General features: G+C 42.7%; 1 protein-coding gene across 5 annotated transcripts in view; it reads right to left on the reverse strand.

Annotated features, from left to right (window-relative positions):
- The window catches only part of ulk4 (unc-51 like kinase 4), a 425,974-nt gene that overhangs the window by 288,504 nt on the left and 109,490 nt on the right, over positions 1 to 27,980 (reverse strand). For all 5 annotated transcript variants that reach the window (XM_041184964.1, XM_041184966.1, XM_041184965.1 and 2 more), the window contains exon 18: positions 10,109 to 10,216. In XM_041184964.1, coding sequence (XP_041040898.1) covers positions 10,109 to 10,216 — 108 coding nt within the window. The remainder of the gene's footprint in view (positions 1 to 10,108; positions 10,217 to 27,980) is intronic.

Raw genomic sequence — 27,980 nt, forward strand, 5'->3', positions numbered from 1 at the left:
CCATTCAATCATGGCTGATAAGTTTCTCAACTCCATTCTCCCGCCTTTTCCAAGTAACCTTTGATCCCCTTACCAATCAAGAACCTATCTATCTCAGTCTTAAATACATTCAATGACCTGGCCTCCACAGCCTTCTGTGGCAATGAATTCCATAGATTCACCACTCTCAGGCTAAAGAAGTTTCTCCTCATCTCTGTTCTAAAAGGTCTTCCCTTTACTCTGAGGTTGTGCCCTCGGGTCCTAGTCTCTCCTACTAATGGAAACATCTTCCCCACGTCCACTCTATCCAGGCCTTTCAGTATTCTGTAACTTTCAATCAAATCCCCCCTCATCCTTCTAAACTCCATCAAGTATAGACCCAGAGTCCTCAAATGTTCCTCATATGTTAAGCCTTTCATTCCTGGGATCGTTCTCGTGAACCTCCTCTGGACCCTCTCCAGGGCCAGCACATCCTTCCTGAGATACGGGGTCCAAAATTGCTCACAATATTCTAAATGCGGTCTGACCAGAGCCTTATAAAGCCTCAACAGCACATCCCTGCTTTTATATTCCAGTCCTCTTGAAATAAGTGCCAACATTGCATTTGCCTTCCTAACTACCGACTCAACCTGCAAGTTAACCTTAAAAGAATCCTGGACTAGGACTCCCAAGTCCCTTTGCAGTCCACATTTCTGAATTCTCTCCCCATTTAGAAAATAGTCTATGCCCCTATTCTTCCTACCAAAGTGCATGACCTCACATTTCCCCATGTTGTATTCCATCTGCCACTTCTTTGCCCATTCTCCCAACCTGTCCAAATCCTTCTGCAGCATCCCCACCTCCTCAATACTACCTGTCCCTCCACCTATCTTTCTATCATCTGCAAACTTAGCCAGGATGCCCTCAGTTCCTTCACCTAGATCATTAATGTATAAAGTGAAAAGTTGTGGTCCCAACACTGACCCCTGCGGAACTCCACTAGTCACTGGCCGCCATCCTGAGAAGGACCCCCTTATCCGCACTCTCTGCCTTCTGCCAGACAGCTAATCTTCTATCCATGCTAGTACCGTGCCTTTAACACCATGGGCTCTTATCTTACTGAGCAGCCTCCTGTGCGGCACCTTGTCAAAGGCCTTCTGGAAGTCCAAGTAGATAACATACATTGGCTCTCCTTTATCTAATCTACTTGTTACCTCCTAAAAGAATTCTAACAGATTTGTCAGGCATGACCTCCCCTTGATGAAACCATGCTGACTTTGCCCTATTTTACCATGCAGATCCAAGTATTCTGAAATCTCATCCTTAATAATGGACTGTAAAATCTTACCATCGACCGAGTTCAGGCTAATCGGCCTGTAATTTCCCGTCTTTTGCCTCACTCCGTTCTTAAACAGGGGGATTACATTAGCGATTTTCCAGTCCTCTGGGACCCTCCCTGACTCCAGTAATTCCTGAAAGATCACCACTAACGCCTCCACTATCTCTTCAGCTATCTCCTTCAGAACTCTGGGGTGTAATCCATCTGGTCCAGGTGATTTATCCACCTTCAGACCTTTCAGTTTTCCTAGCACCTTCTCCTTGGTAATGGCCACCATACTCACCTCTGCCCCCCGACTCTCTTGAACTTTGAGGATGTTACTTGTGTCTTCCACCGTGAAGACTGACGCAAAGTACCTATTCAGTTCCTCCGCCATTTCTTTGTTCCCCACTACTACTCCAGCGTCATTTTCCAGTGGTCCAATGTCCACTTTTGCCTCTGTCTTACCCTTTATATATCTAAAAAAACTCTTGCAATCTTCTTTTATATTACTGGCTAGTTTACCCTCTTATTTAATCTTCTCCCTCCTTATTTCTTTTTTAGTTGTCCTCTGTTGGTCTTTGTAGGCTTCCCAATTCCCTGGTTTCCCACTGCTCTTCGCCACATTATATGCTTTCTCTTTAGCTTTTATGCTGTCCCTGACTTCCCTTGTCAGCCACAGTTGCCTCGTCCTCCCTTTATTATGCTTCTTCTTCCTATGGATGAATTTTTGCGGAGAAGATCTACTGCTGCCACATTCTTTGGAGAGGTCAGATACCCTTTTGGAAAAGTAATGTACCCTTTTGAATAAGGTCACCTTTGGGAAGAGGTCAGCTGCCCTTTAGGAGAGGTAAGGTGCCCGTTGGTATTGTTAAAATTAGACATGAATGTGCATAAAAAGTGCATAATCTCATTGGAACTGTCAAGAGGACTGTAAAAAGAGCTGTCAAGCTGTCAATGCATTTAAATGTCCTGCCCTTTAAATATTAGGAAAAACTCTGCAGTGTTAAAAAAATCAAGGCTTGCTATTTCACAGTCTGCTGGCATAATTAATGCAGCAGCCTGATTTCACAACCTATCATTAGGTTGACTGACAACTCTAAGTGTTTATAAACTTTTTGAAGTGGGACTATGAATACAAATGTTTGTTCTCATAAGGGATAAAAGTAAGTTAAATGTAGTGAATGAGTTTTTATCAAGGAGAGCTTTTTTGATATAGTGAGTTCACCAACTGACACTTGAGAATTTTATTTAATCTCAGCATGGGTCTGAGGTCTTCCAATGGTGGATCTTGGTGAGTTGGCCTGATAGGCATAAGGGCAATGGTAGTGGGTGAGGGCATGAGTTGGCACTAAGTTGTCATGGAGCTATAAAGGCCATGGAGAGTGGGTAGAGGGCATAGGTTGGCATGGAGGGTATGAGGGAGGTTGTTGGCATGTATTAGGTGGAAAAGATTAGCATGGATACAGCAGGGGAAGTCCCTTCAGCTGCGGTGTGACCACCTCCCTAGATGTGCTATCCACGATGCTCTCAGATTCGTGGATGCTCCACAGTGTCCCCAGAAGCTGTTCCAGCTCTGAAACCCGAGCATCCAAGAGCTGCAGCTGGACACACTTCCTGCACACATGCCGGTCCCGGGCACTGGAACTGTTCCCAGCTTCCCACATGTAGCATGAGGAGCACACCACGGCTTTGAGCTCTCCTGCCATGACTTACCCTTTAAATTAGACTTTTTAAATCAATTACTCTCGGGCCCTTCTTTCCCGATCCTTGTTACTATAGTATGTACAAACTATAAACCACAAAAATACTTAAAATATAAGCAATAAAAGTAGTAAATATTTACCCGGCCTTACCCACTACTTACCAGTCATTTCCCTCCCATGTAGCCTCTACTGCTGCAGCAGGGCAAGACCACTCTCTGAAGGTTTAAGAAGTTGGATAGCAAAGAAAAAATGCAAAGAGCACCTCTTCCCCTCTGCACTGAATTACCACTGTGCACCAAATTGCCAATACCCATACTCACTCTGGCTGTGTCTCACTCAGGATGAGGTCTCTCCCCTGCTCGTGTGCAAGCATCCTGAAGGGAGAGAGTGATAAGGCAGAGGTCATGGTACATGTTGGTACCAATGACAAAGGTAGAAAGAGGGATGAGGTCTTGCATCAAGAATTCAGGGAGTTAGGCAGTAGACTGAAAAGCAGGACCTCTCGAGTTGTAATCTCTGGATTACCCCCAGTGCCACGTACTAGCAAGCACAGAAATAGGAGAATAGTGCAGATGAATACGTGGCTTAAGAGTTGGCACAGGAGGGAGGGTTTTAGATTCCTGGATCACTGGACCCATTTCTGGGGAAGGTGGGACCTGTACAAGCGGGATGGTCTACATCTGAACCAAAGCAGGACTAGCATCCTTGTGGGCGAGTTTGCCAGTGTTGTTGGGAGGAGTTTAAACTAATTCGGCAGAGGTAGGGGACACAGAATGTTAGCAGAAAAGGGACACATCATAATACAGCAAAACAATCAAGTCAGAGGGGATACAGCTGCATTAAGTTTCAGGGGAGTAAGGCAAGGCTGGATGGCCTCTACTCTAGTGCCAGGAGTATTATAGGTAAAATGGATGAGTTAAGGGTGAGGATTGACACATGGAATTATGATATAGTAGCCATCACAGAGACATGGTTGAGGGAGGGGCAGGATTAGCAGCTCAACATTCCGGGATATAGGATCTTCAGGCGAGACAGGGGAGGGGGTAAAAAAGGAGGAGGCATTGCATTATTAGTTAAGGAGTCAGTTACTGCATAAGGAGAGATGATATCTTGGAGGGGGCATCAAATGAAGTTTTGTGGGTAGAGCTTAGGAATAAAAAAGGGGCAGCCACATTGTTAGGTGTTTATTATAGACCTCCAGGTAGTCAGCGGGAAATTGAGGAGCAAATATGTGCACAATCTGTGGAAATGCATAAGAACAATAACAATAGGGTAATTATATTGGGTGATTTCAACTTTCCCATTATTCATTGGGATTGACATAGTGTTAAGGGCTTGGATGGAGTGGATTTCTTGAAATGTGTACAGGAGAACTTTTTAGGTCAATATGTAGAGGGTCCAACAAGGGACGGCGCAGTGCTGGACCTAATTCTGGGAAATGAAGCTGGACAAGTGGCTGAGGTGATGATGGGGGAGCATTTTAGTAATAGCGACCACAACATGGTACAATTTAAGCTAGTTATGGACAAAGAGATAGAAAAGTTGCAAAAAAATGTTTTGGACTGGGGGAGAGCAGATTTTAGTAAAATAAAGCAGGATCTAGCCAAGGCAGACTGGAACAGCTACTTGTGGGGAAATCTACAGAAGAACAGTGGGCGGCATTCAAAAAGGAAATGGGGAGGGTACGTGTTCCCTCTAGGGTGATAGGAAGGAGTAACAAGCCCAGAGAACCATGGATGACCAGAGATATTCAGGATACAATGAAAAGGAAAATAGAGGCTTTTAGCAGGTAGAAGGAGAGCAAATCAGCGGAGGCATTAGTGGAGTACAGAAAGTGCAGGGTGGAGCTTAAGAAAGCAATTAGGAGAGCAGAGGGGATATGAGAAAGCTCTGGCTGCTAAAAATAGGGAAAATCCCAAGATATTCTCTAAGTATATCAATGGGAAGAGGATAACCAGGGAAAGAGTAGGGCCCATTAGGGACTAAGGGGGCAATCAATGGGTGGAGCCAGAGGACATTGGTACAGTGTTGAACAAATACTTCACATCCGTCTTCACCCAAGAGAATGAGGATGAAGGTATGGAACACGGGGGGAGAGACTGCGAGGTTCTTGAGCAAATTGATATAGGGAGTGACAAGGTATTGGAGGTGTTGGCAGGCTTAAAAGCGGACAAATCTCCAGGTCCGGATGATTTGTGTCCCAGACTGCTGAGTGAGGCAAGGGAGGAGATGGCAGGGGCTCTGACCCGAATTTTTAATTCCTCTCTGGCCATGGGGGAGGTGCCAGAGGACTGGAGAACAGCTAATGTGGTTCCACTATTTAATAAGGGTTGTAGAGATAAGTCAGGGAACTACAGACCAATGAGTATCACATCAGTAGTAGGGAAACTGTTGGAGAAAATTCTGATGGAGAGAATCTATCTCCGTTTCGAGAGGCAAGGTTTGATCAGGGATAGTCAGCATGGCTTTGTCAGAGGGAGGTCATGCCTAACAAATTTGATTGAATTTTTGAGGCAGTGACCAGGTGTGTAGATGAGGATAGTGCAGTTGATGATGTTTATATGGATTTCAGCAAAGCTTTTGACAAGGTCCCAAAAGGGAGACTTATAAAGAAGGCAAATACACATGGGATACAGGGTAATTTGATGAGGTGGATTCAAAATTGGCTTAGTTGTAGGAGACAGAGGGAGATGACAGAGAGCTGCTTTAATAACTGGAAGCCCATGTCCAGTAGTGCACTACAGGGATCTGTGCTCGGTCCCCTATTATTCATCATTTATATAAACGACATGGATGACTATGTGGGGGGTAGGATCCGTAAGTTTGCGAATGACACAAAGATTGGCCAGGTGGTTAACAGTGACCGTGACAGTCTGGAATGTGCTGCCTGGGAGGGTGGTGGAGGTGGGCTGCCTCACATCCTTTAAAAAGTACCTGGATGAGCACTTGGCATGTCATAACATTCAAAGCTATGAGCCAAGTGCAGGTAAACGGGATTAAGTAGGTAGGTCAGGTGTTTCTCATGTGTCTGTGCAGACTCGATGGGCCGAAGGGCCTCTTCTGCACATTGTGATTCTGCGAGTGGACATGAGAGCTGAGGGCTGTTTGTTTCATTCATTTTTTGATACTTTCAGCAAAGTGCCAGAGCACTCAGGGAGGCTTTTCGCCAAACTCGCCTCTGCACTTGGCAGCTTCCGAACTCTATTCGGGGTGCCCACCACAATTCCCAGTTTCAGCAGTCCCCCCGGACTAAAAATTGGAAATTCTGGGGCAGTTTTTCCCCAGGACAAGTTTGCAGAGCCGAAAAATGTCCCATCTCCACACTCACAAACCGGGAGCGCAAATTCAGGTCAAACTGTCCTGCAAATCCACACCAGGAACAGTGGTCTTAAAAGAGTATGAATAGGGGCCATCTCCTCTCTAATTAGCAAAGCACCCAGACAATCACGTGGGTACTCAACTGGGTGGAGACAAACCCTTCGACATAATCATTTGAACAATGAGACCCTGGATGATAGAGTAATTCCTAGCCATGATCTAATCAAGTTACAATTTGGAATCCACTAGCCATGATATTTGGGTCATTGGATTGTTGGAGAGAGATGGTCCATGTGGCAAGCCAACTATTTGTGTATTTAAACAATTATTTTTTTCTGAAGATCAAGGCAAGCAACTAAGAAGTTGAAGGAACAAGAGCCTCAGAGGGTTCCCTCTCTCTTTCTCCCTGTTTCTCTCTATCTCTCTCTCCATCCAACTTGACAGTTTTGAATGGTTTCTGCTGATTTTGACTATCCAGGTGAGAGATTTTAAAAACTCAACCCAGCAACTGCTGTCTCCAGAAGCTCAGATAATCATCTGTCTATATCTTTAAATCACTTCAATGCTGGAGGCAGCAGGACATCCTGTTCAGCTTGAGGCCAGCCAAGCCAACAACCAATCATATACCCCTTTAATTTTATTGGACTCTAAATTGCTTAGTCTATCCTCCAACTCTAATTTATTTTTGTTTGCATGAACTTCGAGTGTGTGTGGTACAATAAAAACTATTCTCCATTCTTTTTGTAAAACTCAAGAAAACCTTTGTGTGTGTGTCTTTTATGGTTACAGTGCGTTAACAGTTAAAAACTCACTGAATTGGCAAATACGTCCTTTTAAAAAAAAAACAGTTGCGGTCAAACAAGGGATGGGAAAAGAGGGAAGCCATCTGACCCCTCCTCAGCTGGCTGTAAAAGTGGATTTCACCTTCCACTTATTCTTCCATTCAAATAAACCTGGAACAGGTTGTTGCTGCAAAATAAAGTGTTGCGAGACTCATGACGAACCAAGCTTTGGCATTCATCATCCTGTTTTGGTAGTCACAGGAGGACTGTGGTGACCTTGAGGATCATTAGCAATGCTATCTGGATTGCATATTCTTTTTGGAAGGATTTTACGATGGAAAATTTGGTCACAGTCCCATGGTTCTTCTAGTACATGCACTAGATAGTGCAACGTCGGGTGTGTAAAACAAGCCCTTGGTGCCATTCTCCATATTTGACAGTTTATTCCTACTCTTTCTCATCTTTAGTCAACCTGAGTTCCAGGGGAGCACTGAATGTAACTCCCATCATGCGGTGTACATAGGACAACATTCTCATTTTCTGGGAACCAAAGCCACACGAGATTTTGGTTCCACTTCAACTCCCAAATTATAAGTGGAGGTTCATAAATATGGTTCAGTTCATTCTTTATATTCACTGACAATTATGCTGGTATTAATAGTCTTAATTAAATTTACACATGTATTGTGCACAGCAGGTTATAGAACACTCACTGCTGGCAACATAGGATGAAGCAGAACTGATCAGTGAAAGTGCATCAAGCTACACTCCCAATTTTATGGACTCGCCTCCCTGAATCACTGCCAGTATTTGCCTTTATGGTGATAGTAATTCCTAGGCTGTGCTGTTTTTGTACAGTCAAAAATCAAGAATGGAATTCTCCTCAGGTCTTAAGCTAGGACCTGGATTTTTGCCAAGATGGGTCAACTTGGGAGCCCTTTAAAAATGGCAGGCAGGAACCGATTCTGGGATTCCTGCCCTCAACTGAATCAGGCTGTGAAGGAGCTTCTATATTTTGGAGCCTGGATTACATTCAAAGATGAGGAAGACCAGAATTGTGGCAAGAAATCTAATATTCTTTACATAATCACATAATCTCCAGATGCAAATAAATTCCTATCAAAGTCTTACAAAATATTGGAAATGGGGAACTCTATGATAAAGCCAGCCTGGGTCTAAGCAATATCTCTGAGCACATCTATGATGAGGTTTTGCAACCAATGAGGTAAGATGTGGAAAGAATTGAGAGATTTTACCGACTCTAGTGAAGGTGGCTGGAATCAGTTCCAAACTATTTATAGACCTCAAAACAGTAATGCTCCAGTCAGATTTTTACTGATTTCTGTTCCATTTAGAATACACCTGAACAAACGTTTTAAACCATAGGCTTGGGAAATACCAAGAATTGTGTGGTTCAACCAGTATGCCTTCAGTCAATGTAATGTCCCTGAAGAAGCATATCCCATCAGGTGTAATGGAAATCTAGAACTCTGTACCCAAAGAGCTGAGGCTAGGTCAACTGAACCTTTCAAAACTGATATTGATAGATTTTTGTTGAGAAAGGTTACAAAGGGAAATGGAACAAAGGCGGGTAAATGGAATGAAGGAACAGATCAGCCATGATCTAATTAGGTGATGGAACAGGCTTAAGGGGTTGAATGTCACAGCATGGGTTTGGAGATTTGCCTGTCATTACAGTTCACAATGCACCTTAAGGCATCAGTGACTTCCTGATTGATGGACATCTGGAAGTGCCTCAAGAACCAGTGTGCAAGAACACTTAGTTGTAACCATCTTACAGTCTTAGACCTACAATCACCAAAATAGTTACTTCCAACTTGACTTGACCTACATTTAACAGGAGTTCAAACTTTGTCTGCTGCTTGTAGGCAAAAGCATTCAAATCGTATGATCCTACACAGTCTAAAATTTGTAGCTCCACTCTTAATCACTGCCAGTGGAATATTGAGCCCATTAACGAAATCTCTGATAGTACAAGAATGTGAAGTTAGTTTCCAATGCAAAACCAGGCAAATGCAGACCTTTTGCATGGAAGCATAAAGTTTGAACTCACATTAAATGATGGTCACATGATAGTGGCAACAGCTATTCCAGCGATAGTAAATCTAATCCTCTTGTAAGATAGTTCTTGCACCCTGGAGTGAATTTGACAGCCTCCACCCCCTCCTAGTGTATTTGAAGTTGGGGGGCCATGAAAAATAAAGCAGGTGGCCAGCCCACTGCCTTCCCACCCACCCTGACCTCACCTGACGGGGGCACGGGGAGGGCACCAGACAGCCCACTGAACTTTAGGGCTATTGATGCCCATAAATGGCCAATTAATGCTCACTTAAGGACCTCATTCTACCTCTACCACTATAATACCTGCTGCTGGGGGAGGGGGAAGAAAGGCAGCCAGCCAGCCTCTCGCTATGACAGAGCGGGCTGCTATTGAGAAAGAAGGGGGGGGTTACCTCCTTTGAGAAGTCCCTTGTGGCCACTGGGGGCAACCCTACCCTCAAAATGGTACTTCCCCTTCCTTGTGCCTCCCCTTTGGCCTCTAAAACCTGACCCCCTCCTCCCCCACCCTCCCTCTTGCTGCCAATCTCTGCCCGATCAAAAAGCCTGGACTTACCTTCGAGTCTGGGAGACACCTCCTTCTCGGTAACCGCTTATAATCCTAGCGGTGGCTGCTTCTGGCACTGAATCATATTGGCCAGCAGCTCTTTAGGACAGGACTTACTGTCCCTGAGGGGCAGGAGTCTCACTATCAGCATATTATTACTGCAGGGTAGCCAGCTTTCTGGTTGGCTGTGCCAATGGGCTTTTCATTGTGTAATCCATCCGCAGGTAAAACTCAACCCCATATTTCATCCTTACATGTAATTATGGTTCAATTCACAGCACCCAACCTCCTTTTCTCATTTTTTCCCCCAATCAATTATCATCTACATCAGCTATAACCCAATAGGATTCTATTGCAGAATTAGGAATGTACAAATTTTCATAATCTCAGTGTCTCCTACCTGGTTGGCCACAAGGTACAGGACCTCTCCTAGTGCAGGTATCAGGCAATGTTTCAGTTTAGTGTTCCTGAAGTTCTCGCGTGTCAGCTCAGTTAATACTGTGACAGCCTGAAGTGTAAAGAAAGGACCATTAAACAGCATAGGTTACATTTTGTGAAAGTATATTAGAAAGAATACTTCCAGCAGTACATTTCATATGGCTATGTATCTTTGTTCTATTTTTCTTTTGTGTAAATTGCTCTGTTCTTTACGATGAGGAATGCCAAGTCTGAGGAATTGCAGATGACTCATAAATTTGAAGTAGTTTAGTTTAAATTTTCCACCAATTCATTTTTTCCTTTGAAAAAAGGACTTGCATTTAAAAGTATAGACTGTAAACTCTTTTGCAACCTGCCCTCAAAATTTAATCCTTAGACCCCTGGTAACAATCTGGTGAGTCTGCACTGCACACTCTTGAAAGCCAATATATCCTTCCAGAGGTTTGGTGCCCAAAACAAATGCAAAGGGATGAAAAATTGGCCCACACCTGTAGAGTGAAGTGAGCTCATAGCAAATCAGGAGCCCTTTTCACACACCAGCCAATTATCTTTACCATTTATGTCTAAATTTTATTTTCCTTTCACTATTGCATGGACTAATTTTACCCTCCTACCCCAGATATGTTGCTCCTAAGGTTTCATGAATGCACCCATGTAGCTCACGAAAACAAAATATTTGTCGCCTCTGCACTAATTTTTATTGTTTGATTTCCACAAAACAGGCAACTCAAATTTAAGGATAAACAACATTACAGTCTTAACTTTAGTGTTCATGCATAACTGGATTTGGTAAAGTTAGTAACCTGTGCAATCTCTGTAATGGCCAAGTAAATTGACTTGTTCCTCCTTTCCTAAAGCCTGCTTTCGAACTTTCACTAGTGAAATACATCCTTGAAATGTTGCATACTGTAAGCCTAACAATGCCTTTTGATTTTAAAAGTTACAGAAATTATAGCACAGGAAGTACTTTACTATCAGAGATGAACATGGGATGGCAGTTAACATTAATTCAGCCAAAAGAGAACATAGAGGTTAGGAATGGAATGATATTATAATTTTAATGTTATTTGCAAACTTTTTCAATCATCTAAGTCATTAATGTCACATGCAGTCAACCAGGGAACATTTCCTCTATCTCTCCTCTGTCTCCTACCTCCCAATGAATTATCAACTCGTGTCACAAGGTTACCCTAGAATCTGTACACTTTCATTTTTGCAAATGATCTCTAGTGTGGAACCTTATCAAATGCATTTGGGAAGTCCCAATAGACAACCTGCATAGGCACCCCACTATCTACCAGTGGCCTCCTCAAAATATTCAACAAGATTAGTCAGGTATGACCTAACCAACACAAATCCATGTTGATTCTCTTGGAATGTTCGCCCAAGTGTTCAGTCACCATTCCTGATGGTAGATTCCAGTAATTTCCTCACAAGTGATAGGTCTGCAGTTACCTGGTTTCGCCCTCCCTCCCTTCTTAAATAAGGAAGTGACGTTTGCAAATTCCAATCCAAAAGCACAATTCCTGGAACTATAAAGCTTCAAAAAATTATGACTAACACATCTGCAATTTCTACACCTATTTCTTTCTCTGCTCTTGAGTTGGAAATCCTTAAATCCTGTAAATTTGACTATCTTAAGTCTCATTATATTCCTCCTCATCATTCCCTTTCTTATATTAAATCTACTACATTCTCCTGTTTGGTGGATTTTTAGGATCCTTTGCATCACTGATATTTTGTGGTTTTCCTCCACTGTGAGAATGAACACAAAGTGCTAATTTAATAAGCCTGCAATTTCTTTATTGTCCATTATCATCTTGTGTACATCTGTCTTTAAATGGCATAAGTTCTCAGTTACCACTTTCTTTCCCTTAATAAACTTATAAAAAAAACTCTTGCTATTAGCTTTGCTAACTTCTCAACATTTTTAATATTCCTTTTTGCACTTCTTACTTTTTTTGTATCTCTGTTTCTTTGTATAGCTCTCCCAGTCCACTGTATTTTCACTTTTCCTTGCATTTGCAGAAGCCTTTTAGCTCGATCCTGGCTCATTTTTTGGCCATGGTTGCTTAACTACACAAGTGGAGCCATTCATTGCCTTTTAGGGGTATGCACTGATATTATATTGTCATAAATATTTCTTTGACTACTTCCCACTGTTAAGAACAATAAATAAAATGACCAAACAATATTCAATAAAAGGTCTCAGAAGGAAAAAATAGACATCATCAAAAATCCTGCAGATTGCAGGTCTATCCAGTGCTTAGCTTCTATTACTTTGTGCTTTTGTGTGTAGGTCATTTTCAGTTGCTTTTAGATTATAAGTTCCTGAGGTGTCCTGACAGGGTCGATGTGGAGAGAATGTTTCCTCTCATGGGAGAATCTGGGTTCACTGTTTAAAAATAAGGAGTCGCCCATTTAAGACAGAGATGAGGAGAAATTTTTTCTCTGAGAGGGCTGAGATTCTTTGGAAATTTATTGCTCATTAGGTGGTGGAAGGAGTTGCCCATTTAAGACAGAGATGAGGAGAATTTTTTTCTCTGAGAGGGCTGAGAGTCTTTGGAACTCTCTTGCTCATTAGGTGGTGGAAGCAGAGTCTTTTAAGGCAAAGGTAGATAGATTCTTGATAAACAAGGGGGTGAAAGGTTATTGGGGGTAGGTGAGTATGTGGAGTTGAGGTTACAATCAGATTAGCCATGATCTCATCCAAGAATTAAGTGGCCTACTCCTGCTCCTAATTTGTATGTATGTTCGTATGTATGTATTGGGTTAATTGTGCTGTCTCCTGACATGACAACCTTGTGCAACCAGATGCGACCAGGAAATAAACGTTGCAATTCACCAAGGCTGGAGGCTATAAAGGACTGATACGTATTAAGTATAGATTTTATTTAAAACTTACAAGTCCTGAACATCTGGTACCCTAATTGTATTCAATTCGAGGCCTACCCTAAACGAGTTGTGGGGAAAGGCATGCATGGGTCTCTCTCTCTCTCTAAGCTGGTTCATGGTTAATTAATCATTGTCAGCAGAACCACTGGAAGTTTTATAAACAGACAGGCTATTCATTCACATTTCTTGAAGTGGTTTTAGCGACATCTTTAATTTGTATATACATGCCTGCCAGTCATAAGCCTCAATACAAACTATCTGTTTAAACACAGTTAATGGCTGAATAGACCAAGTTCCATATGGGGCTGGATTTCATCCCCCCCCCCCGCCACCAGCCCGGCATGTTTTTGAGGAGTGGCAAGCCCACAGCCTTCCTGCCCACTCCTGACCCAGTCCCCATAATATGGCAGCTCGCCCGCCATTTTTAAAAAAATAATTAATGGGTAATTGAGCTTGTTAATAAGCCAAGTGACCCATAATTCACACTGCCCATGCCACAGAACAGTTAGCATGGGCAGGCAGACGAGACTGAGGAGCCTGCTTTTGAAAAAATCCTTGGAAAGCTGGGAAGGAAGGGAGGGGAGCTGCATTCGGTGGGGTATGCCCTTTGCGCACTGGGGGGGCACACCCCCCCAATATGTTACCCCCTTTCCCCTTTGTTCCTCCCCACCTGGCCTCCAAAGTCCAGCTGCTCATTCCCCTCATGACCCTTCCCTATGCTGCCCACTCCCTCTCCACCCTAAAAGCCAAGGACTTACCTGGGTCTGGAATCCATCAAAGTTACTTGTGGGCCTGCTTACAGTCCCAGCAGCGCCCACAATTCAGTAAATGCTTTAAGGCCAAGGCTAATATGAACTGAATTGAAACAGTCAAGCTAATTTGACAGGACCCTCAGAGTCAGCAGAGGTAAAGTGAAAGTGATAAATGCTCGAACATCTCAAGACCACAGGATAGTTATAAAAAGAAAATCATTTGGCTCCTCTATTAAGAAAGACCTAAGGGACCCTGTCACAGCATCCAACAGTCTCCTAAATGATCTCAGGTCTTTGGTTCAATTACCATACATGGAAGGAAGTCTATTTCATTTGACAGTTAGCCTATGAGTGAAAAATACTTCCTAAAATCAGTCCTAATTTTGGCTTTCATGAGTTTGAACCAATGCTCCTTTTTTCCTGTTGTTCAGGTTTAATTTCAAGTATAGTTCCCACTGTACTTCCTCTAAGCTATTGACTTCTATGAGGTTCCACTCATTAAGACCAACATTCTCATCTTTCTTCATTACTAGAGTTTTGCTGTGTCAGTCTTATTGATCTTCTCTGAAAAGTAAGCAAGGTAGATGTAATCTTGCCAGAGCACTGTGTATTTTAACTGTGACTTCTTCCAACTTGTGCTGTTTTGACTATAGAGTGCAGAATCCTAACAGCTTTTCTGACTGATGCGCCATGGTGGTTCGATACATAGAGCAGAGGGTACTAAAACTTCTAGATCTTTTTCAGGTTGCTCCTCAACAACTTCAACATTATTCAAAGGGACACAGGAACAGGAGCCTGCTCTGTCATTCAATTAGATCGTGGTTGATCTGTATCCAACTTTGTTTATCTGCCTTTACTCCATATCATTTAACTCTGTTCCCTAACAAAAACCTATGCATCTCAGTTTTTAAAATTCCAATTCTCCATTTGGAGTTTTGGAATATGTATGATGCCAACCTATATGTAATAATACCATAAGACATAGGAGCAGAAATTAGGTCATTTGGCCCATCGAGTCTGCTCCGCCATTCAATCATGGCTGATAAGTTTCTCAACCCCATTCTCCCGCCTTCTCCCCGTAACCTTTGATCCCCTTACCAATCAAGAACCTAGCTTTCTTGGTCTTGAATACACTCAATGACCTGGCCTCCACAGCCTTCTGTGGCAATGAATTCCATAGATTCACCACTCCCTGGCTAAAGAAGTTTCTCCTCATCTCTGTTCTAAAAGGTCTTCCCTTTACTCTGAGGTTGTGCCCTCGGGTCCTAGTCTCTCCTACTAATGGAAACATCTTCCCCACATCCACTCTATCCAGGCCTTTCAGTATTCTGTAACTTTCAATCAGATCCCCCCTCATCCTTCTAAACTCCATCGAGTATAGACCCAGAGTCCTCAAACGTTCCTCATATGTTAAGCCTCTCATTCCTGGGATCGTTCTCGTGAACCTCCTCTGGTCCCTCTCCAGGGCCAGAACATCCTTCCTGAGATACGGGGCCCAATATTGCTCACAATATTCTAAATGTGACCTGACCAGAGCCTTATAAAGCCTCAGCAGCACATCCCTGCTTTTATATTCCAGTCCTCTTAAAATAAATGCCAACATTGCATTTGCCTTCCTAACTACCATCTCAACCTACAAGTTAACCTTAAGAGAATCCTGGACTAGGACTCCCAAGTCCCTTTGCACTCCAGATTTCTGAATTCTCTCCCCATTTAGAAAATAGTCTATGCCTCTACTCTTCCTACCAAAGTGCATGACCTCGCACTTCCCCACGTTGTATTCCATCTGTCACTTCTTTGCCCATTCTCCTAAACTGTCCAAATCCTTCTGCAGCCTCCCCACCTCCTCAATACTACCTGTCCCTCCACCTATCTTTCTATCATCTGCAAACTTAGCCAGGATGCCCTCAGTTCCTTCAGCTAGATCATTAATGTATAAAGTGAAAAGTTGAGGTCCCAACACTGACCCCTGCGGAACTCCACTAGTCACCAGCCGCCATCCTGAGAAGGACCCCCTTTTCCCCACTCTCTGCCTCCTGCCAGACAGCCAATCTTCTATCCATGCTAGTACCTTGCCTCTAACACCACGGGCTCTTATCTTACTGAGCAGCCTCCTGTGCGGCACCTTGTCAAAGGCCTTCTGGAAGTCCAAGTAGATAACATCCATTGGCTCTCCTTTGTCTAACCTACTCGTTACCTCCTCAAAGAATTCTAACAGATTTGTCAGGCATGACCTCCCCTTGATGAAACCATGCTGACTTTGCCCGATTTTACCATGCACTTCCAAGTATTCTGAAATCTCATCCTTAATAATGGACTCTAAAATACCTTTGTCATTGTTCCGCACAATTTCCTAGTTTACCTAATATGCATAGAACCTAGTCAACCTCTTCAGATTGAACTTATCCTTTCCTGTCCCTACACCAGTTCAATATCATCAATAAATTTTGAGCAGTTTGTAATAAGCTTCTGAATTTAAGCTATTGTTATAAATTTGTCCAGGACCTTTCCTTTTTCAACTGTAGCAGCTGCTATTTAATAGATTATCATACAATTAATCCTCAAGTCCATTCCTTAACTGAGTCCATTATTTTAACCAGCACTGATTTAATACGAATAAGCACTATTAAGTATAGTGATAACCGGGGTGGATTCAAAGCCAAGTCAGAGAGATGAAAGGATGGTGTGGCAACATATTTGAAACTATAGGGGTAATTCAATCACCCTAGGATGGGCAGGAAAGGGTTGCTGGTGTGGGGGGAGGGGGGCAGGATTAAATTGCTAACAATGTGGAATCTGACCCCAACCCGCCTGAGAACCTACTTCCAGTTTAACTATGGGTTTGGGGTCACATGAGTAACTGCTCAAGCGGCGGGCGGATGACTATGATATTTAAATGAGGCTGTGTCTCACAGATTGTGTCAGCAATTAGATTTAACTCTTCCAGTGTGGGTTTGATTCCACTATCATCTGTTGGAGAGAGGGGTCCCTCAAACAATGGAGAATGCGTGTCTAGAAGAATTCTTGCATAGGAGCCTCACTCACCATGTGATATAAACAGCTGCTAAACACAGTTCCTCTGTTTCTTTAAAAGTGAATGTCCCTGTGAATGTTTTTGAGGAGCCTACCTGATAAGTACACAGTCATCTGCTTCTGACTGAGTATTTGCACCTCAAAACTAAAGGATTCTTGAGACAAATTTTGTTGTAAATGAACAAACAACTATCAGCTGGATTATGCTTATTTTCATCTGCTTCCCATTAAAAACCTCAGCCTAGTCACTAGATGTGATACACCCACTGTATAGGCTTACAATGGATCCAATATGGCAGACATTATGCACCCATTCATTCCATGCTAGAGGCATGTTGCCGTCTGTATTAGGTTGGGCTCCTCCATAGGCATCCAGGGTGTGAGCAAGAGATAATCAACAGGTTCATTATAATATTTAAATAAAGGCCCTACATTTGTTGCAGGACCTTTTTGTGAAATTGATTTGCCCCAGTGTCTGACTCACTACACGATAACCCACTTAGCAAACCATGCTGCTAACAGGCAGCAAATACTCTGCATCAGCGCTATTGAATCAGCACATCCACTGCGTAAAGGTTTGTGGCTGTTTTGTACTTTTAGGCTGCTGATTAACTTCTGTTTTTCATTGCTTACTTTCTGCATCCTGCAACTAATTTGAGATTGCTCCTAATAAGATTTTTCTGGTGCTAGACCGATCATGTTGGCCACGAAAACGGTTTTATTGTAATCATGGGTAGCCTGATAGCTCTGCTTTTGGGACTGGAGGAACAACAAAAAAGACAAGAGAACAGGAGCAGCTTTCAGGAAAAAGAGGAAGAGGGCGCTCATGGAGCAGAATTATATGTACACGAGACCATACACATTGTAGCACGTCAGACCTCAACTTCACTGAAAGGAACTGTATGAGGTGTGATCACTTCATTAAGGAGGCTGTCACCGAGCTGTGTCATCTGCTTGAGCCACAGCTGCAGACTCAAACAACGGCACGGACAGCACAGCTTATGGCTGTCAAGACACCATGATCATGAAGTTTTATGCAACATGATTCTTCCAGGTTGCAGCTGGTGACATCAGCAACATCTCCCAGTTTGCTGTGTATTTGGGAAGTAACCAAAACCCACATCACTTTCCTAGTGGACAGAGTGAAACCAGAATGACAGAGCACAAGACTTTGCCCACATTGCAGTTTCCCCTGGATCCAAGGTGACACAGGCTGCATCCACGATGCTTTGCTTACTCCCATCACCATCCTGGCATTTTCGGAATAAGAAAGGGTTTGCACTGAACGTCTAAGTGCATCATTCAGGTCTGCATCTCGTTTGCTGGCCATGATTCTAACCAGTTTCCTTATTTGGAACATGATTCAGCAATGTTGAGACAGTAGTTACAAAAGGCAGATCCACAGAGAACCATCTGAGAAACATCTTCAGGGAAGCAGATAAGAGCTTCAACCCAAGGCGAGGAGAAGAAAACAGCTAGTGGTCTGCTGTAAGTAACTGGGCAGTTTGAAAGTGCTGCAACTGCAGAACTAGAAGCAAGGAACCTTCTCTCCTTCCTATAAACCTGATTCCATCTACTAAGCTACTTGTGAAAGCAACCTCCAAAAAACCAACTGTGGAGACAATCACAGGTGTGGAGACAATCCTACAACCTCAAAACCTTCACTTCAGACAACGCAGTATTCCGACTTCAGAAACTATCAGGCCTCCGTCAAACAATAAATACTAGACTGATTCCATTTTTATAAGTATCATTTTATCTTCATCTGTAACTAATCTTTATGTGTATGCATTAGTAACTTAATCTTTTCTTAAGTAACTTCTTGAGCAATAGTGTGAAATAAACTAATCCTTTTCGTTTTTAGGTAAAAAGGCTTCGCTGCTGAGTTATTTTAAATTGAATTTCTCACTCCAGGAGTAAGGAAATACATCCACACATACAAATACATTGTTCACAGGTGACTTTGGGGAAACACCTTTTAAAGTGTCCATGAAAGGAGATACGAAGGCATTGGAGAAAGTCCAGAAAAGATTCATGAGAATGGCTCCAGGAATGAGGGATTTCGGTTAGATAGATAGATTGGAGAAGCTGGGACTGTTCTCCTTGGAGAAGAAAAGGTTGAGATGAGATTTGATAAAGCTATTCAAAATCATGAAGGGTCCTAACAGAATAAATAGGGAGAAACTGTTTTCATTGGTGGATAGATTGAAAACCAGAGGCCACAGATTTCAGGTACCTGGCAAAAGAAGCAAGGGTTTCATAAGGAAAAACTTATTTTACGCAACAGGTGATTAGGATCAGAAATGTACTGCCTGAGTGTGTGATGGTGGCAGGTTCAACTGAGGCATTCAGTAGGGAATTGGATCATTATCTGAAAAGGAAAAATATGCATGACTAACGGGAAAAGGCAGGGGAATGGGCATTAGGTGGACTGCTGTTGCACAGGGCCTGGGTACAACAGGCCAAATGGCCTCCTATTTGTGCTGTAACCATTCTATAGTTCTATCCACTAATAATGGTGTAACTTGTAATCTCTGTGTGTTAACTGGGTCACTAACCATTCCCAAATCAGTATGTATGATGCCTTTCATAGCTTCCTTGACATACAGCTCAAAAAGTGGTCATGCAGTTTTGTTACCTTGGACTCTGAAACACTAGGGCATTTCCAATTTGTATTTAATTAACTTAAATCCCCCAATAATACAATTTGTGGGGGTCAATTAGCTGTGCTGGTTATGGCCATATTGTGGTGCAGAATGATGCCAACTGCGCAGGTTCTCCTGTACCAGCTGTGGTAGTTCATGCAGGTCTGCCTCCTTGCCTTGCTCCACGCTTGATGTGGAGTGATAGACTTCAAACTATTTAACTACTCGTCTCTCTCTCTAATGAAGAGAGATGCCTATGGTACCTTACCTCAGCTAATATAATCTACCCATTTTTACACATCCTTCCAATTTCTTCAAAAACAAAACTATTTTCTTGTTATGACCTAGTGGTCTGTAACATACATTATTTTTAGCTTTGTTCTCTTCCAAGTTAATGAATTACTCTGGTTGGACATTTTTGTGTAATTTAACTTCTCCCATAGGATCACTTCCTTATCCTAGCAGGTATTCCTAACATAGACAGATATGCTACCTCTGCTCTTGAATAACTTTTCTGAATACTTAATACCCCTTTATTCCATATTCATTAACATTTTTAGGGATTAATAGTCTCAATTCCGACATCTTGGCCCAGATTCTGCTGTCAAAATAATGATGACTTTTGCTGTTATTTAAGTGTAAATGGTACAGCAAATTCGGGGTCAGACGAGCAATTAAATGCCAATGCTCAAAAGCTGCTGAGCGAGTCAGCCTCACAAAAAGGGCATCTTGCAGCCTGCCTCAGCATTGAATCATATGAAATTGATGTATTTTTGCGGTAGATGCAAATTAAACTTGTCACAAAGTTGAACCTTATCATAAGCAAAGGTACCCTTTTAACAAAAACAACGAATGCTCCCAATGCAGTTTCCTCTACAATGGAGAGACCAAACGCAGACTGGGTGACCGCTTTGCAGAACACCTTCGGTCTGTCCGCAAGCATGACCCAGACCTCCCTGTCGCTTGCCATTTCAACACTCCACCCTGCTCTCATGCCCACATGTCTGTCCTTGGCCTGCTGCATTGTTCCAGTGAAGCTCAACGCAAACTGGAGGAACAGCACCCCATCTTCCGACTTGGCACTTTACAGCCTTTCAGACTGAATATTGAATTCAACAATTTTAGATCATGAACTCTCTCCTCCATCCCCACCCCTTTCTGATTTTTCCCCCTCCTTTTTGTTTTTCCAATAATTTATATAGATTTTTCTTTTTCCACCTATTTCCATTATTTTAAAATGTATTTCCACCAATTGTTTTATCTCTACCTTTTAGCCTTTTTCGATCCCCACCCCCCCTGACCGGCCCCCTCAAACCAGCTTATATATCACCCCTTTTCTATTTTTCCTTAGTTTTGTTGAAGAGTCATGTGGACTCGAAACGTTAACTGTGCTCCCTTCCCCAGATGCTGTCAGACCTGCTGAGTTTTTCCAGGTAATTTTGTTTTTGTTTTCGATTTCCAGCATCTGCAGTTTTTTTGCTTTTACCCTTTTAACAATATGATATGTTAGTTACTGGCAATCAACCTCATGGGCACTGAAAATTAACTGTTAAAAATGTGGATTCTCATTTCTTCAGGCATTAATTGTTGAAGATTTTTTAAAATATCAAATTTCTTTTTAAAAACTTTTCCTTTCAATTTCTCTCTCTTAACCCAATCTTGTTCCCACTCTTTATTTCTTTCAGTACCTGATTTGACAGGGAATTCTGCCATTCTAATTTACACTTCCTCCTTCTTTCAGTTTATTTCACAATCCTTCAATCTGATTGATTAGGGAGATACACAGTTGCTAGTTCTGTTCGTTCAAGTCCCAAATGCCCAGTTTCCCTCACTGCAATGTTATCAGATCGCACTATCAGTAACTTGCCACGCAAAGCAGTCAGTGTTTCTCTGTTGCTGGCAGCATCAGAGCAAAAACAGTGCCATTCTATGTTCACACTTGTCAATTAGTTAACATTCACTCTGTCAACAAGCTTGTTTGGGATCCAATTTCCTCTTCTTCCCTCCCCCATCTAATTTAAATGACATTCACTAGCTCCTCAATCTTCTTGACAAATCTTGCTCTGTCACTCCAAAGCTTCTGCTTCAAAGATGACTGAAAAGGGATAGGTTGGTTGAGTCATGGAAGTCTACAACACAGAAAAAGGCCTTTCAGCCCATTGAGTCTGCGCCGGTCAAGCAAGTACCGAACTACTTTAATCCCATTTTCCAGGACTAGGCCCATAGCCTTGTATTCCATGGCATCGCAAGTGTACATCCAAATACTTCTTAAATGTTATGAGGGTATTTGCCTCTACCACCCTTTCAGGCAGTGAGTTCCAGATTCCTACCACCCTCTGAGTGAAAAAATTCTTCCTCACATCCTTTCTAAACCTCCTGCCCCTCAGCTTAAAATAATGCTCCCTGGTTATTGATCCCTTCATCAAGGGGAAAAGTTCCTTCTTGTCTATGCTATCTATGCCCCTCATAATTTTATACACCTCAATCATGTCACCCCTCAATCTCCTCTGCTCCAGGGAAAATAACCCCAGTCTATCCAATCTCTCCTTATAACTAAAACTCTCCAGCCCAGACAACATCCTGGTAAATCTCCTCTGCACTCTCTCTAGTGCAATCACATCCTTCCTATAATGCGGATTCCAGAACTGCACGCAATACTCTAGCTGTGATATAACTAGCGTTTTATACAGTTCCTGCATAACATCCCTGCTCTTATATTCTATGCCTCGGCTAATAAAGGCAAATATCCCATATACCTTCTTAACCACCTTATCTACCTGTCCTGCTACCTTGAAGGACCGGTGGACATGCACACCAAGGTCCCTCTGATCCTAGGTACTCCCCAGGATCCTAATATTCGTTGTGTATTCCCATCCCTTGTTTGTCCTGCCCAAGTGTATCACTTATCCGGATTAAATTCCATTTGTCACTGATCAGCCCATCAGACCAGCCTGTTTATATCCTCCTGTAATCTAAGGCCATCCTCCTCACTAATTGCTACCCCGCCTATTTTCATGTCATCCGCGAACTTACTGATCAACCCTCCTACATTCAAGTCTAATTTGTTTATATATACCACAAACAGCAATGGGCCCAACTCCAATCCCTGTGGAACCCCAATGGACACAGGCATCCAATCACAAAAACACCCCTCGACCATCACCTTCTGCTTCCTGCCACTCAGCCAATTCTGGATCCAATTTGCCAAATTGCTTTGGATCCCATGGGTTCTTACCTACTTTATCAGTCTCCCATGCGGGACCTTATCAAAAGCCTTGCTGAAGTCCATTTGACTACATCAAATGCATTGCCCTCATCTACCCACCTGGTAACCTCTTTGAAAAATTCAATCAAATTGGTCAGACATGACCTCCCCTTAACAAAACCATGCTGACTGTCCTTGATTAATTACTGCCTCTCCAACTGTAGATTCATTCTGTCCCTCAGAATTTATGGCCCATCCTTGTCCTTTTCGTTAACAGCCTTGAATCTAACAGAGTTATGAACATTATCTGCACAATGCTCCCCCACTGATACCTCTACCACTTGCCCAGCTTCATTCCTTAAAATTAAGTCCGCCCCCCTCTCTTGTAGGACCTTCTACATACTGGTTTAAAAGGGTCTCCTGGTCTCCTGGATGCATTTTAAGATTCCGCTCCTTCTAAACCTATCACAATATGACTAACCCAATTAATGTTGGGGAAGTTGAAATCCCCCACTATTACTACCCTATTATTTTTACACTTCTCTGAAATTTACCTACATATCTGTTCTTCTATTTCTCTGACTGTTTGGAAGCCTATAATACACTCCCAGCAATGTGATTGCTCCTTTTTTGTTTTTAAGTTCTACCCAAATGGCTTCATTTGAGTAGCCTTCTAAGATGTCATCCCTCCTTACTGCTGTAATTGCTCCTTGATCAATATTGTGGTACCCCCTCCTCTTTTACCTTCTTCCCTCTCTCGCCTGAAGACCCTATATCTTGGAATATTGAGCTGCCAATCCTGCCTCTCTCTCAATCATGTCTCTGTGACAGCAATGACATCATACTTCCAAGTGTTAACTTGTGCCCTCAACTCATCTACTTTATTCGTCAGACTCCTTGTATTAAAATAAATACCATCCAACCTTGCCAAATGCCCTTGTGCCTTAACTGGCCCATAATTTCTAAGCCTTCCAGACTCATTTGCTCTCTCTTCTAATTTTGGCTGTGCATCTTCCCCTGCTGAACCTCTTCTCAGGATCCTATCCTCCTGCCAAGTTAGTGTGAAACCTCCCCAACAGCACTAGAAAACCTCCCTGCAAGGATGTTGGTCCTATTGCGGTTCAGATGCAACCCGTCTGCCTTGTACAGGTCCCACCACCCCCAGAAATCATCCCAATGTCCTAAAAATCTAAAGCCCTCCTGCACCATCTCTCCAGCCACGCATCCACTTAGACTAACCTTCTATTTCTATACTCATTAGCGCGTGACACCGGAGGTAATCCAGAGATTACTACCTTTGAGGTCCTGCTTTTTAATCCGCTTCCTAGCTCCCTAAATTCTGCTTGCAGGGCCTCATCCCCCTTTGTACCTTCGTCGTGGGTAAAAATGAATAGCATGATCTTGAAAGCTAGAATGTTTTCTACATGTCTTTTTTTGATGACTCTTCGACAAAACAGTTTTGTTTGCAGCTTGTTATCCACTAGCCTTTACTATAAACAATATATTCTGCTGTGGATTATTGCTTAAAGTTTGGTGAAATAATAAAAATAAAATAACAGCTTTATGTTATAATTAGCCAATTAAATGTAAGAGACTCCACAACAACACTGCAAATCAATGTGACTGCGTTTAGCCCATTTCCCAATTCGTCAATTGACACATCACTTATTTGTGCTTTAACTTGAAATTATGTTTTGAAATCATGACAGTTCCTCCTGAGCTACATCTTTGCCAACTGTCAAGTCCAAAAAGGAAAGCACGTTCTTCCTAAATTGAACACAATAATGCAACATACATGTCAAAAAAAAAGACAGATGTAGAAAACATTCTAGCTTTCAAGATCACTCTCCTTATTTTTACAGTTACTTGCCAGACCTTTTGCTGCTTAGCAGTCAGTGTAGCTCCATACCATTGGAAACTGGCAATACAATGAAATGGTACATGGTTCTTTCACCTTAGAATTTCAAAACAGGATTTAAGTTTTTCCCTACATATAAATCTCTGAATCTAGTTCCCAAAGGGCAAATATTTACAGTACGAATTGAATACAATTGCTAAATTAGTGGCAAAGTGGGCATAAGCTCATTTTATGCACTTCTGACATTAAAATTAAAAGACATTAATGTGGATAACAATTAAGCTGGGGACACTGATGATCAAAGTGGAAAGACTGCTCCATTCTCAGGTACCTATATTCGTTATGTCCATAAAAACAAAGCAGGAAGAAATTGAGTTTTAAAAAAAATACCATGGCCTACGTTTCAGCTCCTGGATTGGAAGTGCAGAGTCAGGACAATTCCCAGCACTGCTAACCCGACCAGGGAAATAGTGCGCCAGAACGTCATAGGGACTGCCGGGTGCAGAGTTGGGCTGGGGGGGAAGGACCCACAATGGTGCTCCAGAACTTTGTCCTAGCTGTGAAAAAAAGAACAAAACAAAAAAGGGCCCTCCAGCACTCACCCCTCACACCTTGCACAATGTTCAGCAATACTCGCGACCACTCAGATACTGAAGCCGTCCATGTCCAAATACAGCAAGGCCTGGACAATATCCAGGCTAGGGCTGACAAGTGCAAAGTAACATTCGCAACATATAAGTGCCAGGCAATGACCATCTCCAACAAGAGAGAATCTAACCATCGCCCCTTGGCATTCAATAGCATTACTATCGTTGAATCCCCCACTATCAACATCCTGGGAGTTACCACTGACCAGAAACTGAACTGGACTAGCCATATAAGTACTGTGGCTATAAGGTCAGGTCAGGGGCTAGGAATCCTGTGGCGAGAAACTCACCTCCTGACTCCCCAAAGCCTATCCACCATCTACAAGGCATAAGTCAGGAGTGTGATGGAATACTCTCCACTTGCCTGGATGAATGCATTTCCAACAACTCAAGAAGCTTGACACCATCAAGCTTGTTTGATTGACACCGCATCCACAAACATTCACTACCTCCACCACCGAAGCCTACTTAGAGAGCACCTTCCAAACTCATGACCACTACTATCTAGAAGGACAAGAGCAGCAGACACATGGGAACGCCACCACCTGCAATTCCCCTCCCAAGCCACTCACCATTCCAACTTGGAAATATATCGGCCGTTCCTTCACTGTCGCTGGGTCAAAATCCTGGAACTCCCTCCCTAACAGCACCGTGGGTGTACCTACACCACAGAGACTGCAGTGGTTCAAGGAGGCAGCTCACCACCACCTTCTCAAGGGAAAATTAGGGATGGGCAATAATTGTTGGCCTAGCCAGTGATGCCCATATCCAATTAACAAACATTTTAAAAATCCTCACAGCACCACTCCCCCGTCACACACTAACCCACACACACCCCATGCTGCATTAATGCTAATCCATACCACCTCATGCCCCCCTCACACCCATAGCCCATTATACCCTCCATGTCAATCTATGTCCCTTCACCCACTGCTCCCCCCATGGGCCCACATACCCCCAATGTCAACCTATGCCCCTTCACCATCCTCCCTATGGCCCTTCATATCCTCCATGCCACTCTATGCCCCTCCACCCACTCCCATGGTCCTTCATAGCACTTATATCAACTTAGTACCAACCCATGCTCTGACCTACCGCTCTTTTCCCTTACAGCCACCATACCAACTTACCGAGATCCACCATGGGCAGACCACAGGACCCAGGCTGAGATTAAATAAAGTTCTTAAAGATGAATTTACTATTTTAAAAAACTCTCATTGATTACAGCCCATTCACTACATTTAACCTCTTTCAAATACTTAATCCCTTATAACCACAAGCATTTGCATTCTTAGTCCCATTTCAGACACTTTATAAGCACTTGGAGCTGTCAATTAAACTGTGAATTGACAAGCACCCCACTATTATAATGATATATTGTGAAATCAGTCTTGCAGCACTAATCCTATAATGCTAACCCTCAGGCTTGTGTCAACAGACAAAGTGAAATAACAAGCACTGATTTTTTAAACTGCAGAGAGTTTTTTTCAAATATTTAAAGGGCATAAGATTTAAATCATTTGACAGCTTGACAGTTCCATTTGACCGTTCCAATGGTTTTATCCACGTCTTACATACATTTATGCCAAAGGGCACCTTCTCTCTCCCAAAGGTGCCCTGGGACCATATCCAAAAGGGCAGCCTACCTCAACAAAGGGGTACCCCACATCTTCAAATAACTCCGCTAACTTTAGACTTTCTCCTACCAGGTCTAAAGTGTACAAGTCATGTTTTGGACATCCCACTGGCCAAAATCAGATCAGCCTGAAAGCATTTGCCCTTTAGCACATGCATTACCACTTTGAACCACGGATGTGTAAAGTGTGACCTGCCCCGTTCCCCACCCTGCGAAACAGTAGGCTCCAGGGTCGGGGGCAGGACCTCCAGATCCAGGCCTCTGCAAACATTTTAACTAGGACAGAGAACCTCTCAGTCTGCATGAAAATTGAGGCCAATGTTGCAATTTTCTGCAAATACAGATGGTTTCAATAAAAGCAAATTTGTTATTTTCATACTGGTGTTCCACTGATGAAATCAATTTCAGAGTGAAAATTTTATGCACAGAATAGACTTTACCTGCTCCCAGATCTATTTAGCCATAGGGTTTTTTATAATGATTCATTTGATTCCTCAATTGAGTTAAAATGACGAGTGCACTAACTATAAAAGTTATTCTTTGCCTTTGGGGGAAATATTGGGGGCATTTCTTAGTGAAGACTCATAGACCGGAGGTTTCCGTGAAGCTGCTCCTACTCTGTTGCTGTAACTTTGCTAAATGTGAGGTAAGATATCCCTTTACACACATAAGTAGTGGATGGGATTTAATGGGCCTGATGGGATTCTTGTCCAATGGCTGGAAAAACAATGGGGATCCCCTGTCAGTTCTCTGGGGTGGCCTGATGGAATTAAGGTGTTGTTAAAATACTTGGGCATCTCCAATTATTATTGCCCCAAAGTTGTCAATACACTTGCTATTGCCTCACATCTGTTCAAGTTCAAAATTTTAACTTTATGGTCAGAAAGCAATATAAAATTATTTTTTCTTAATCTAGCCATATGTTTATTCGAAATGAATATAAATGAATGCTGTGGGGCTACTGAGAAATTACAAAATGACATCATTTTTCAGAACTGATATAAAAGGTACCTGGATATGCACCTGAAGTGCTGTAACCTGCAAGGCTACGGACTGAGTCCTGGAAAGTGGGGTTAAAAATGAGCGGCTAGCTTCTTTTTTCTCATTTTATGGCCGGCGCAGACATAATGGGTTGAATGGCCTCTTTTTGCACAGTAACTTTT

Source organism: Carcharodon carcharias, chromosome 3 (assembly GCF_017639515.1).
Source record: "Carcharodon carcharias isolate sCarCar2 chromosome 3, sCarCar2.pri, whole genome shotgun sequence".
NCBI lineage: Eukaryota > Metazoa > Chordata > Chondrichthyes > Lamniformes > Lamnidae > Carcharodon > Carcharodon carcharias.